Source organism: Dermochelys coriacea, chromosome 14 (genome assembly GCF_009764565.3).
Source record: "Dermochelys coriacea isolate rDerCor1 chromosome 14, rDerCor1.pri.v4, whole genome shotgun sequence".
Taxonomy (NCBI): domain Eukaryota; kingdom Metazoa; phylum Chordata; order Testudines; family Dermochelyidae; genus Dermochelys; species Dermochelys coriacea.
The window spans coordinates 24,076,626-24,089,181 of record NC_050081.1 but is presented as its reverse complement, the minus strand read 5'-3'; the positions used below and the strand labels follow the sequence as shown (position 1 = coordinate 24,089,181).

Sequence of the window (12,556 nt, the reverse complement as noted above, 5' to 3'; positions counted from 1 at the left end):
CACATATTAATGAATTTATCCCCTGCGAGATACAAAAGGGGCAGTCTCCCATTTAACTCATAGGAACTCGGGCAAAAAGATTAAGATCAAAATTCACAGGAGGTGTCCACTAATTTCAGTGATTGGGAATGCAACCTGACAACAACAACAACATGTCTCCCAGCCCCACCCCCCAGTACTTAAACATCTTCATAGCACTTCATATATTCAAAGCATTGTACAGACATTAAACTAATCAATCTTCACAGCATCCCTGTGAGAAGTGGGCAATTTCACAGACAGGGAAACAGAGAAAGGAGATGTGACTAGCCTAAAGCCACACTGTATGTCAGTGGCAGAGCCAGGATTGTCCATAATCAAAAACTTTTAAAGTAATTAAGTTTGAGCAATTGTGACATTTTCCCAAAGCAAACCCTAAAAACAAGGAAATAAGTCACATTATACCTCTCAATCATGCCCTAATGCCTCCACGGCATGACAAGACTCAAATCAGCACAAGGAACTTCCTTCTGCTTGTAACTGACAAAGACACTACACATAACACAGGGAGATTAATGTGCTAGATGAACTGTGCCAACTCTGTGGGAGGAACACCCATGGAAAAAAGTTAGTGGGTGCTTAGCACCCATCAGCAGCCAGCTCTTCCCCTCCCTCCCAACACCTCTGGGATCCCAATCAACTCCTCCTCCCTCACAGCACCTCCTGCCCGCTGCAATCAGCTGTTCTGTGGCAGGCAGGAGGTGCAGGAAGGAGTGGGCGGAACTGGGTGGGAAGAGGCGGGGGGGAAATGGGGGCTTGGGAAAAGGAGCAGGGCAGAGTAGAATGGGAAGAGGCAGGGCCTGAGGCAGAGCAGGGAGGGGGGTTGAGCACCCCCAGAGCCCAGAGGAAGCCAGTGTCTGTGTACACAAAAGCCTTATTAGATACTCATGCTTGCACCATAAGTGCACAACACATTGCATAATTACCCTGTGCAGAAAGTTAATGTAATATTTGCAGATGTTGAGGTCGTAATTTAGGTTTCCCCACATATAGAGCTTGTTAAAGACTCCAAGAGTCCACATAAACACAGAGCAGCCTCCCCTCTGCTCTCTCATCCCTCACACTGTCCTCCAGATTCTCCTTAACCCCGTCCTGCTGCTACCAATTTTCTTCAGCATTGCTAACTCATGTGCGACTTGTGTGTCATGTAGTTCTGCCTCCTGCTTTCCTGTAATTTTGAGCCTCCATGTGCTCAGGATTCAAGTCAAGGGACAGGCAGGGGTCTACCGGACAACTTATAATGGGAAATATAATGTCAACAAAACCATAGGGGTTGCTACTGTAAATGGTTCAAGACAGAGACTGCTTTAGATCTTAAGCGCCATACAACCTGTGGTACCACTGCAAAATATAAAGCATGCAAATAGCAATACTTTTGGTACTGAACCACTTGCCTAGAGTGAAACTGAATAATGGAGTCACTATGAGTGTACAACTGATGATCTGAAACCCATTTATATACTTTTGACTCTGCACTGCATAAAACCCTTAATCCACTACTGTGCATGTCAGATTTTGCTGAAGTCCAGCGGCGTGTTTTTTTTTTTTTGTTTGTTTTTTTTTTTTTACATTTTACTGAAAGAGTCCAAGTGATAAGGCAGTGAGTTAAGTTTTTCCAGTACCAAGTTGTATACAAACAAAGACATCAATCATAGCAAAGGGCTCAGTTGTTTTACTACCTTTCCCTAACAGTGGGCTTCTAGCTCTCACCATTGCAAAAGCATGGTGTTTATTACACATTGTAATTTTCCACATATCCTGTTAGAGTTTTACAGTATTTGTTTTTAATACTATGAATTAAGCAATCATGCTTTATTTTCCAAATTACTAATTTCTGTTGCTAGAACACTTTAATGTTATTTATCTTCGCTAACAGCCATATCAACTGATATTTGTTTTGATCCTAAAAATTAGTTTTTAATCCTTTTAGCAGTGACAGCACTTTAGGGTATTTAGATACAATAAAAAGTTTGGCCCTGGAAAAGAGAAAGACAATTGAAAATAAACAAAACAAAAACAAAAAACAACACTTACTGGAATATTATGGTCCTTTCTTCCTTTATGGGAGGAAGCAACATGAGCAAGGTACTGAATAACTTTCTTGGTGTTTTCGGTCTTCCCAGCACCAGATTCACCTCTGCAAGACACATTCACATATTTTTCCTCCCAAAATTCAGTTTTAACAAGCATAGTCAGTCTTTTACGGTAACTACCCAATTTCATTTCAATCTCAGGCTTAGACCGCACAATGGTATTTTATTAACTGTCCGAAAGGAAGTGCTAATGTTTAATTTAAGGATGTATGCAGTGTAGCTGCAGACGTGTCTATCCCAGGATATTAGAGAGACAAGGTGGGTGAGGTAATCTCTTTTCTTGGACCAACTGCTGTTGGTAAGAAAAAAGCTTTCAAGCCACACAGAGCTCTTCTTCAGGTCTTGGAAAAGAACTCCCAGCTTCACAGCAAAATGCATTTTCCTTTCCCAAACCAGAAGAAGAGAGTTGTGTGGCTCAAAAGTTTGTCCCTCTCATCAGCAGAAATTGGTCCAATAAGAGATATTACCTGACCCATCTTGTCTCTAACATTTAAGGAAACCAATCAGGAGTTTGTCAGTTTAAACACTTTTGTTATCCAAAAGGTCTCCCATGCATATCATTTAATTATTGGTACAATGCCAAGTATGCTTATTATGCATCAAGCATACTTTTATCATAATTCTTTATCACCAAACAAACAATAACAAACCCTAATCTTCAATTCTTGCGTGAAACAAGCGTTCTTACCTCTTCTTTAAAGGATAAGAAACTGAAGCAGAGAGAGACTGATTTGACCAAGGCCATGAACCGAATTTCTTAAAATAATGAAAATATAAACACAGTGCCATAATGGCACTTCATGCTTGAGGTGCCAGACTTTCAGAAATGCTAAGCTCCCACACATCCCAGTGAAGTCCATGGGACAGCAAGTACCCAGCACTTTTGAAAGTCAGGCCCTAGGAGCATTAGCAGTAGAATACATCTTAACATATTGTACCATAAGCTGATTCTTGGCTAGGCTGAAGCATATCTAGGGTTGCAAGGAGTATACACATATTACACTTTTAATTTTATTGCTGTGAACAGGTACAATGCACATATTCATTAAGATAACATGCATTATTTTAATGAATGCTCTACTAGGTTTAAAGTAGGGTATGTCTGACTTATTTCAAGATGTGTCTGTAGGACACAAAGTTGTAAACTGATTTTTCCAAGGGAGACATTTATTAAAGCTATATTATCTTCACATGAAGCAGGACTGACACCATAAGGTTATTTCATAGCCGTAGTTTACTTTTCAGACACTTCTACATTATAAATCTATTGATGCATCTTTTAGAAACACTACAAACTTATCTATGATTTGGTAGCGGAGTTAAGTGGGAAGATATTGCTGTTTGTGTTTATGAAGCGTATGAAATTAAGAAGGTTCTATTACTTGGAATTGCACTGAAAAAGTGAAATTTTCTCCCATTGTTAAATATTCATTTTAGAAATAAATCTTCATATTTCAAGCCTGCTAGGATGTCAGTTTAGTCAATTGCCACTTCTATTACAAATAGTCTAACTGAAAACTTGTGTGCGCGCGCAATATGGATTAACAACTTTTGCAGTTGAAGTTTCCAAAACACTTCCCTCCATTGCACTATATATACACTAGATTTAGTAGTTGTCCAAAATTTGCTTTCTTGACATCTAATACCTTTGGAATGGTATGTTTTGTGAAATTCAGACAGCCGAAGTTCTCCTGTTCACAGTTCAATTAACTGTTCCATTTTTGCCAAGACGAAGTGTAGTATTTTAAAACTGGTTCAATTTTATAAGGGAGGATTGTGATGCTGACAGACCAAGTGCCAGTTCATTCCAAGGCCCCTAAGCCTCACTGAACACTGTGTTTTCCAGTATGGATTTATGTCTGGCTCACATGTGCATCAGTATTATAAAAACAGGTATTAGATTTATTAAAAAAATGTAGGTTTAGACTTTATGAAATGTTTGTAAATTGCTGCATGCATTAACCTTACCTACAATAGCTGTATCCCATGTTACAAGGTAATTTAAGAGTTTGCTCTAACTATAAAGAAGTTTGCGCTCTAAAACCATCAGGAGAGAAGCATTACCAAGTATGAAATACTAGTGGACCATAAGAGGTGTCATCTTCTGCCCAATAAAAGAAGGCCCATAGACACCAGAGGAACCATTGTGGAACATCAGTGGACAAAAGACCGTTGATTGCTCCCCCACCCATGAAGAGGAGACATTCATGAGCACTCTCATCCCATCAGCTTGAACTCTGGGGGAAGGGAAAAAAATCCCTGTCAAGAAGCAATTGTTATCTCTATGCTGATTGAGCTTTGAAGGGCAAAGATTTCTAAGCATAATCAAGAGTTCTCCAGTGCTTTGCCTGGGTTAGTACTAAAGGACATACAGAGTTTTTTATTTATAGAAGTTTCTATTACCTTTTGGAACCTAACTCATTTGTGCATGTACTTTTATCAGCTTTAATCTTGTCAATAAGGTCTGGTCTACATTACAGAGTTAGATCGATGAAGGCAGTTTATGTCAACCTAACCATGGAAGTGTCTACACTTAACTTCGCTCCCACTGATATAATTAACCCTCTATACAGACCTTCATGAGTGGCACAGAGTCAAGGTCGATGTAGTTAGGTCCATGCAGAGTCACTGTAGCCACCACATTGCTTATGTAAACTGCTACTGGCTTTCAGGAGCTGTTCCACAATGCCTCACATTGACCATACAATACAATCAATACAAGCACTCCTGGTGAGGATGCACATCATCAATGGAAGGAGCAAAGTGTAAACATGGGGTACAGATGTGGGGATCTGCATGAAAGACCCCTTAAGTTTATTTCTACCAGCTTAGGTTAAAAACTTCCCCAAGGCACAAACCCTTTCCTTGTCCTTGGACAATATTGCTGCCACCACCAAGTGATTTAGACCAGAATTCAGGAAAAGGGTCACTTGGAGTCCCTATTGCCCCAAACTCTTTCACACCCTTTCCTGGGGAGGCTTGAGAATAATATACTAACCAATTAATACAATGTGAGCACTGACCAAACCCCTTAGTTTTTAGGGCACTAAAAATTAATCAGGTTCTTAAAAGAATAATTTTATTTAAAGTAAAAAAAAATCACACCTGCAAAAATTAGGATGGAAGGTAACTTTACAGGGTAATAAAGATTTAAAACACAGAGGATTCCCCTCTAGGCTCAGCTTCAAAGTTACAAAAAACAGGTATAAAACTTCCTCTTAGCATAGGGAAAATTTACAACCTAAAACAAGACAATTTAACGCATTTCTTTGCCTTTACTTACAATTTTTGTAATTTTATATGCATCATTTCAGGTATGTTTTCAGAAGATGATTTACCTGCTTGGTCGGTCTCTTCTCTGTCCAGAGGAGCACAAACACCCCTTCCCAAGATTTGAAAGCATCTTCTTTCCTTATTGGTCCTTTTGGTCAGGTGCCAACCAGGTTATTTGAGCTTCTTTAACCCCTTACAGATTAAGTGATTCTGTACTCTGGCCAGGAGGGATTTTATGTTACTGCATACATAAAGGTTGCTACCCTTCCCTTTACATTTATGACAGATTCGCATCACCAACAGAAGGAACAAAGTGTAAACATACACAAGCAATGTAATTACTGCTGTGGCTGTATGACAAAGTAAGTTAGGTTGACTTAATTTTGTATTGTAGACCTGGCCTAAAACCCTTCTTTCTTCTCCTTAGTTAAATATAAGCAGCCAACTAAAGATTTGATTGGCTACAAGTTGTCTTTGGTTTGAGAACTGCAGTGCAATTGACCAGGGGTAAGTGACTGGTCCTTTTAGCACTGACAGTAACCTGAATATTATTGTGATTTTTGATGTAAGGGACCATCTATCACAAAGGCAAGGTTGCCTAGGTGGCAACACAGACAGATGCCAAGAGTTCAGGGTCCTTGAAACCTGCTTAATAAGTTGGTCATTGTCTTTGGCATGAAAACAGCCTGAGAAGGAATAAATCTATGGAGCTGGTTATGAAGAAGATTCTCTTTTGAGGACCAGCTATTTAATAATGGGGCTTGACCGCAAGTATCAGTGTGCTCGTCACCAAATAAGCAATCTTGAGACTGTTTTGAGGTTCATGTGCCCTTTGAAAGTTAGAATTTAGGCTGGACCTCTTTTAGGCTAAGCAATATTCCAAACTGGCTCAGAGGATGCCTCTCAAGAGTCACAGGGTAAAACATGGCATGGGCAAATATGAAGACATCTGGGGTCTGTCCTTGGCACAGCCACAACTTTCCTCTCCTAATTAGCATTTCTCTTTCTGTATCTATGACGTATCAACACTATGAATGGGGTTATAAAAGACAAGTTGAGGAGATATTGGACTCAGTGAGTTATCTTTGTTTAATATTCTTAAACGTGCTTAATTCTATAAACCCAACATGTTCCTAGAGGAAGACTTTGTATACTAAACCAAACTTAGGTTTTGAATCAATATTAGAATTTATTGTTACCTCAGAAGAGAGGCCAAGTTTTTTCTTTTTTTAAAAAAATTCAACGAAGGGCACATTTAATATTTCTAATCTTTGAATGGAAGTTAAATTGGTAGAAGAGAAAGTAGTTAAAAGAAAATCTAGCTAAATTTTAAAGAATCCACTCTGGTGATCTAGTGAGCAGATTTGTGGGGAGTGAGTACAATTATATTCCACAGGTCTAGTTCTAAAAGGAGATTATACACAGCCTTTTTATATATACAATCCACAAATCAACAAGTTCTTATAAAAGCCTGTACATCTCAAAGCACATGAGGCCAAAAACTTAAGAGTTTATTATGTATTCCTTTGGCTAAAATTTAAGTCTGAAATTATACTTTTATAGACTGTCTCCATACAACTAGTATCTTATCTAATTCTTCTCGCCTTCTGCCTTACAAATATGCTGAGTATTTCCTGCGGGATATTAACAAATTTATTTAGTTAGTTAGTCTCTAAGGTGCCACAAGTACTCTTTTTTTTGGCGAATACAGACTAACACGGACTGCTACTCTGAATCCTGCTGGATATGAACTGTTAGACAGTCTGCTGTCATGTACTCTACTAGAAGAGGAATTAGAAGATTTAGGAGATTACATCCTTTTCATTTATAGGAATAAAAACATCTGCATACTTCAGCTTCCCCCCCCCCCCCAAGAGTGCAAATGCATGAATTATGAACTGCCCAAACAAGGTAAACTTAGAAATGCTTATATATAATATTTATGAAGTGGAAGGACAGTATATAATGAAGTCAGAGATCAGCCTTTTAAAAAAAAAAAATATCTGGTTTTAAATACACCCCAATCATTAGGTTACCACAGAAATGGTAATTTAAAACCCTTATGGAAAATCCTGGGCCTAGTGAAGTCAACAATGACAGCCTTGCCATTGAGTTCAATAGGGACAGGATTTCACCCCTTGTCCTTAAATCTCATTTCCACTCATTATATTAGAAGTGGGACCCCACTCTCTCCCAGAGTTTTATGAAAGCAGATGCAAACAAACGAACTCGGATTATCGGCTCCAAGTGATTGCTGGGCAATGTGCCTACTTTGACGAATCTGACAAATGTATCTTTGTTACTATAATAGACAGTCAAATCCTCCAACTGAGGAGTGAATGTCTCTCTTACTATCATCTTTAAAAAAAGAAGATCTGTTACAAGGCTGGGCTAAGACCACTGGTCAAACAGATTTATTTACTGACAAATACATAGAACATCTAGAATTCAGCTCCTTCAAGAGAGTGGCTCTATCCTTCTAGAGACAGAACTGTTAGAACACATTCCTCCTGTTTTGAAGTTGTTGCTGCAGCTGCCTGAACAATTTATACTGAAGCACTTCAGACTAGCTCCTTTAACCCATCATCAACTCACGTTCAGAACAGTTGGTCATGATCAGAGGTTATTTGTTCTACTCCAGCTAGGATTCAGAGAGTGAAAGCAAAGAAATGTTACTTGACGCTCCAGTGCTTTTCTGCCCATCAAGCCTCAAGCTCCCTAGTCTGATCTTTGAAGGCAAACCTAACCAGATTTTAAATGCTGACAATTTTACATTGTGGGGCACAATACAAAGACAAGACATTACTGTGAATAATACGTTTTTCCCCCTTATGCTATAAGAGTCCCTGTGTAATCTGCAACTGGCTTGACTTAAATTTTGCATTATGTGCTACAGCAGCACCCAAGAGTCCCCAACTGAGATCCCAATCTCATTACACAAGGTACTGTACATACACGTAGTAAGAGGTAGTCCCTTCCCTGAAGGGCTTACAATCTAAGAGGACAAGACAGACAAGGTAAGTAGTTACTTGCCCAAGGCAACACCGCAGATGACAGAATTAAGGATAGATCTTTTGACTTCCAGTCTGGTGCCATATATATTAGACTATGCTGACTTAATTTTGCCATATTTCAGACTCTATGTCAGATTCATATTTTATTTAATTTAAAGCTTCCTTTAAAAAGGTAAATTAAGTGAATCATGCAATTCTCTCATAGTTCAAAGCACCACACAGAGTCACATCCCACTGAACAGTAAACACAAAACACAGGAATCTCTGGTCAGCAATCTTCCTCCATGTTTTGTGGTTTTCACACTGCCTTGAAGTGCGCCATGAAGTCTGAACTGAAGTTTTCTTCATCGGATTATCTTGATATTAGGTATCACTCTGGTTATGCTGTAAGTTCAGGTGATCACCTCCTCCTCAGCCATGTGCAAGGTGTAACTAATTCTCAGCAATCACCTGTAGCATTTCCATTTGAAGGCAGAATGCCTCTTAATGTCACAAAAGAAAAGGAGTACTTGTGGCACCTTAGAGACTAACAAATTTATTAGAGCATAAGCTTTCGTGAGCTACAGCTCACTTCATCGGATCCGGTGAAGTGAGCTGTAGCTCACGAAAGCTTATGCTCTAATAAATTTGTTAGTCTCTAAGGTGCCACAAGTACTCCTTTTCTTTTTGCGAATACAGACTAACACGGCTGCTACTCTGAAACCTGTCTTAATGTCGCGTTTCCTTAACATTCATGACTCACATGCATACAGCAAAATGCTGAAGAAGAAACTGCAGAAGTTTCATTTTACACTTCACGGTAATAACCTTTGCTTCTCCAGATGCAGCTATGGCACTAAAGCAGCAGTCAAGTCCAAGTCTACATTAGATTTCTAAGGGAAGTTTGTTGTCCCTTGTAGTCATATTACTCAGACATTTGAAGCGCTCAATGTATTCCATTGCCTCCTCAGATCTGGATAGGAATATTTTCACCTTTTCAACAGATTTAGATGTCACCATTGTCTGCGTGTGATATCTTCAGATCTAACGTCACTGCTTCCACCTTTACTCTTTCTAGCCATTTTTCCGCCTCTTTTTGTGACAATCCAATTGGTCAATATCACAAGATTTCCATCAGTGGCTGTTCTTAAGAGTTCTCTAAGAAAACAAGTGAAGAAGCCTGATGATAATATGCAGCTCTGAAATTTATCCTCAAGTCAAAGCAACTACTTTGATCATGCCCAAAAGACACCAAAGCTGTCACGCTTCCATTGAGATTTTGTATCAGCCTTACTACATTTTCACCAACTCCAACCAGCTGCAAGATTGCCTAAAGACTTTTAGCCCATATGCATATGCCTCAGCAAAATTCACAGATATGGACCACCTTCCCATCATTCTCCAGCACTTTCTTTGACTGCACATTGTGACTCCGTATTTGTTCCACTATACCGTTTTGGGGTTTAAATCAAATTTATTCTTAAGACAAAAAATATTCCATCTCTGGGCACAATTCTCTTCAGGATGATGTACAGTAATATTGTGCTAGTGTGCATCAGTAACAAAATTGTGCAGTACATTTCCACAAACAGCCAGATTCCCTTATTATAAATAGGAACCACCAGGAACTGGATCCAAGTCTTGGGATATCTTCTGGTTTCAGCCTAACACAACTTCGGTCTACGGTGTTCGTATTTTCAGGGTTCCTTTAGCAACCTTTTAAATGCTAACTTAAAAAAACGAACAAAAAATGCTTGGTTTTTGGAGCACAATTCTGTGGCAAGACCTTTAACTGTTGAATCACAGAATAAGTGGGGCCACAAATACAGTAGTAAATAGTAAGAAGTTTCTTGGAAAAAAAGACCATTAGCAGAAATTCTGGAGGTAATTGTGGAATGCACACCCAGAGATTTAGACTACTCTACCTGAACTGAAAGCTAGCTCAACAGCAATAAACAAAGCTTGATTAAAAACCTACAAAGACAACCAAAAACCAAGGACCTGAGAGAATTTAAAGTTTATCATGCTCTCAAATATGCAGCTCACCCAATCACCCACTGAATTTCCACTCCTAGGGGTGTGGCTTTATAGCTGCCCCAGCTATTCATTAATGTAGTAGTCCTCAAATTGTGGGGTGCATCTCCCCATTGTGGGCAGAGAGGGGCTGAAAGAGTGGCACTCCCTCCGCACCTGCCATGTATCCAGCCCTGCTCTGCCCCCAGCCTTGCTCCCCCCGCAACCCCAATCAGCTCCCAGTCCTACTCCACCTCCGGGCAGATCCACCTCCAGTCCACTCCAGCACCAGCCTCATTTCCTCTCCACTCCCAGCTCAGCTCTGCCTTCAGCTCAAGCTCTATGGATGTGCAGTAATGGCGGGGGGGGGGGGAGGGGAAGAGAGAGGAGGGGACACGGATTCCATTAATGGTAAGGGGAGGGGCTGTCAAATATAAAGGGAAAGGTAACCACCTTTCTATATACAGTGCTATAAAATCCCTCCTGGCCAGAGGCAACATCCTGCTACCTGTAAAGGGTTAACAAGCTCAGCTAAGCTGGATGGCACCTGACCCAAAGGACCAATAAGGGAACAAGATGCTTTCAAATCTGGGGCCGGGGGGGGGGGGGGGGGCGGGAGGTAATCTAAAAACCCTGTAAAATATTTTCCATCCTGATTTTACAGAGATGATTTTTACCTCTCTTTTTTTTTGTTTTTTTAAATAAAATCTTCTTTTAAAAAGGACCCGACTGATTTTTCCATTGTTCCAAGATCCAGGGGTTTGGGTCTTTGATTTTGTAACCAATTGGTTAGGATATTATTCTCAAGCCTCCCCCATGAAAGGGTGTGTGTAGGGCTTGGGAGAAAAGACGTCTCCATGTGGTCTCTTTCCCTGTTCTTGTTTAAAACGCTTGGTGGTGGCAGCATACTGTTCAAGGACAAGGCAAAGTTTGCATCTTGGGGAATTTTTTTAACCTAAGCTGGTAAGAATGAACCGGGGGGGGGGGTCTTCCATGCAGGTCCCCACATCTGTACCCTAAAGTTCAGAGTGGGGAAGGAACCCTGACGGGGCACAACTAGAAAAGTTTGCACACCACTGCATTAATGTCATGCTGGTGCAGGGGGGACCTTGCTGACTCTCACTGCTTGACCACATGTGTGTGCTACAGTGCTGCATTAAGATTTAGGTCAGACAACAATGAATTCTAGAACTGACACCCCAAAACAGCCTTAGTGGAGGGCTTCCCCCCTCATCAGTTTCTCTGCTGCAAAGTAATAAAGTACCATTTAGTTAAGATAGGCAGGTGAATGAGTGATGTTTTGGGGGGCTGTGTCACAACCACGTTAAGGTTGCCCAACGCTTCCCACTGCAAGCTATTTCAATTGCTTTTAAACTTTGCCAGACTAACCACTCAGACTGAAGTTCCCCGTGCTAGATGCCTGCCTCAGACCAAATTTTGTAAAGTTTTAGACAAAACGGTGCTGCTGTTTCTCAGAATCACCAAAACTGGGACAAGAACAAGCTCGCCTGGAAGCAAGAGGCTCTTCTAGCAGCTAGACCCACTGCAAGAGGAAGGATGACCAGTGCTGCTTGCTACCTGCTCTTTTGCAGGTTTCTTCTCAGTCACAAGGTTCCTCAGAAATATAGGAATACCACTTCACTCTGAAACACTGAGGACAGGAAGCACCTTACCTCAGAGACGACGGGATCCCTTATATATTAGGCACCAAAAGCACATGGATGCATGTGCCTAAAGTCTGCTGGTTGGTAAAGTAGCTGCAGAAACAACTGCAGTCACAGGTGCTTCTTTAGTGGTGGTTTTGCAGAATAAGCTTCCTTGCTAGCTCCTATCAGAGAAATAACTGGATGGATCCTTCACCTACTAGAAACAATTGGAGAATTCAGAAAGCAAGGCCTGTAGATAAAGGATCATCATAACTACCTGCCTACATCTGCTGGAAAGTGAGAGGTAAACCCGAGTACCTGGACTGGTTCAGAAAGTCCAAGAATTGGTTTTACTATTTATAGTTCATTTCATCTTCTCTTAGATGGATCACATCTTTTCACACCAGTTGTCAAGGGAATGTTAGGAAGCTGGAACCCAGTCAGAGGTTGTATATTGAAATGCTTGGTATTTGCTGCTGCTGTCATTTTAGAAGCAAAC

General features: G+C 40.4%; 1 protein-coding gene across 1 annotated transcript in view; it reads right to left on the bottom strand.

Annotated features, from left to right (window-relative positions):
* The window catches only part of MYH10 (myosin heavy chain 10), a 134,612-nt gene that overhangs the window by 75,902 nt on the left and 46,154 nt on the right, over positions 1 to 12,556 (bottom strand). Inside the window, 1 exon segment of the mRNA XM_038370808.2 lies at positions 2,074 to 2,176. Within this exon segment, the coding sequence (XP_038226736.1) occupies positions 2,074 to 2,176 (103 nt within the window).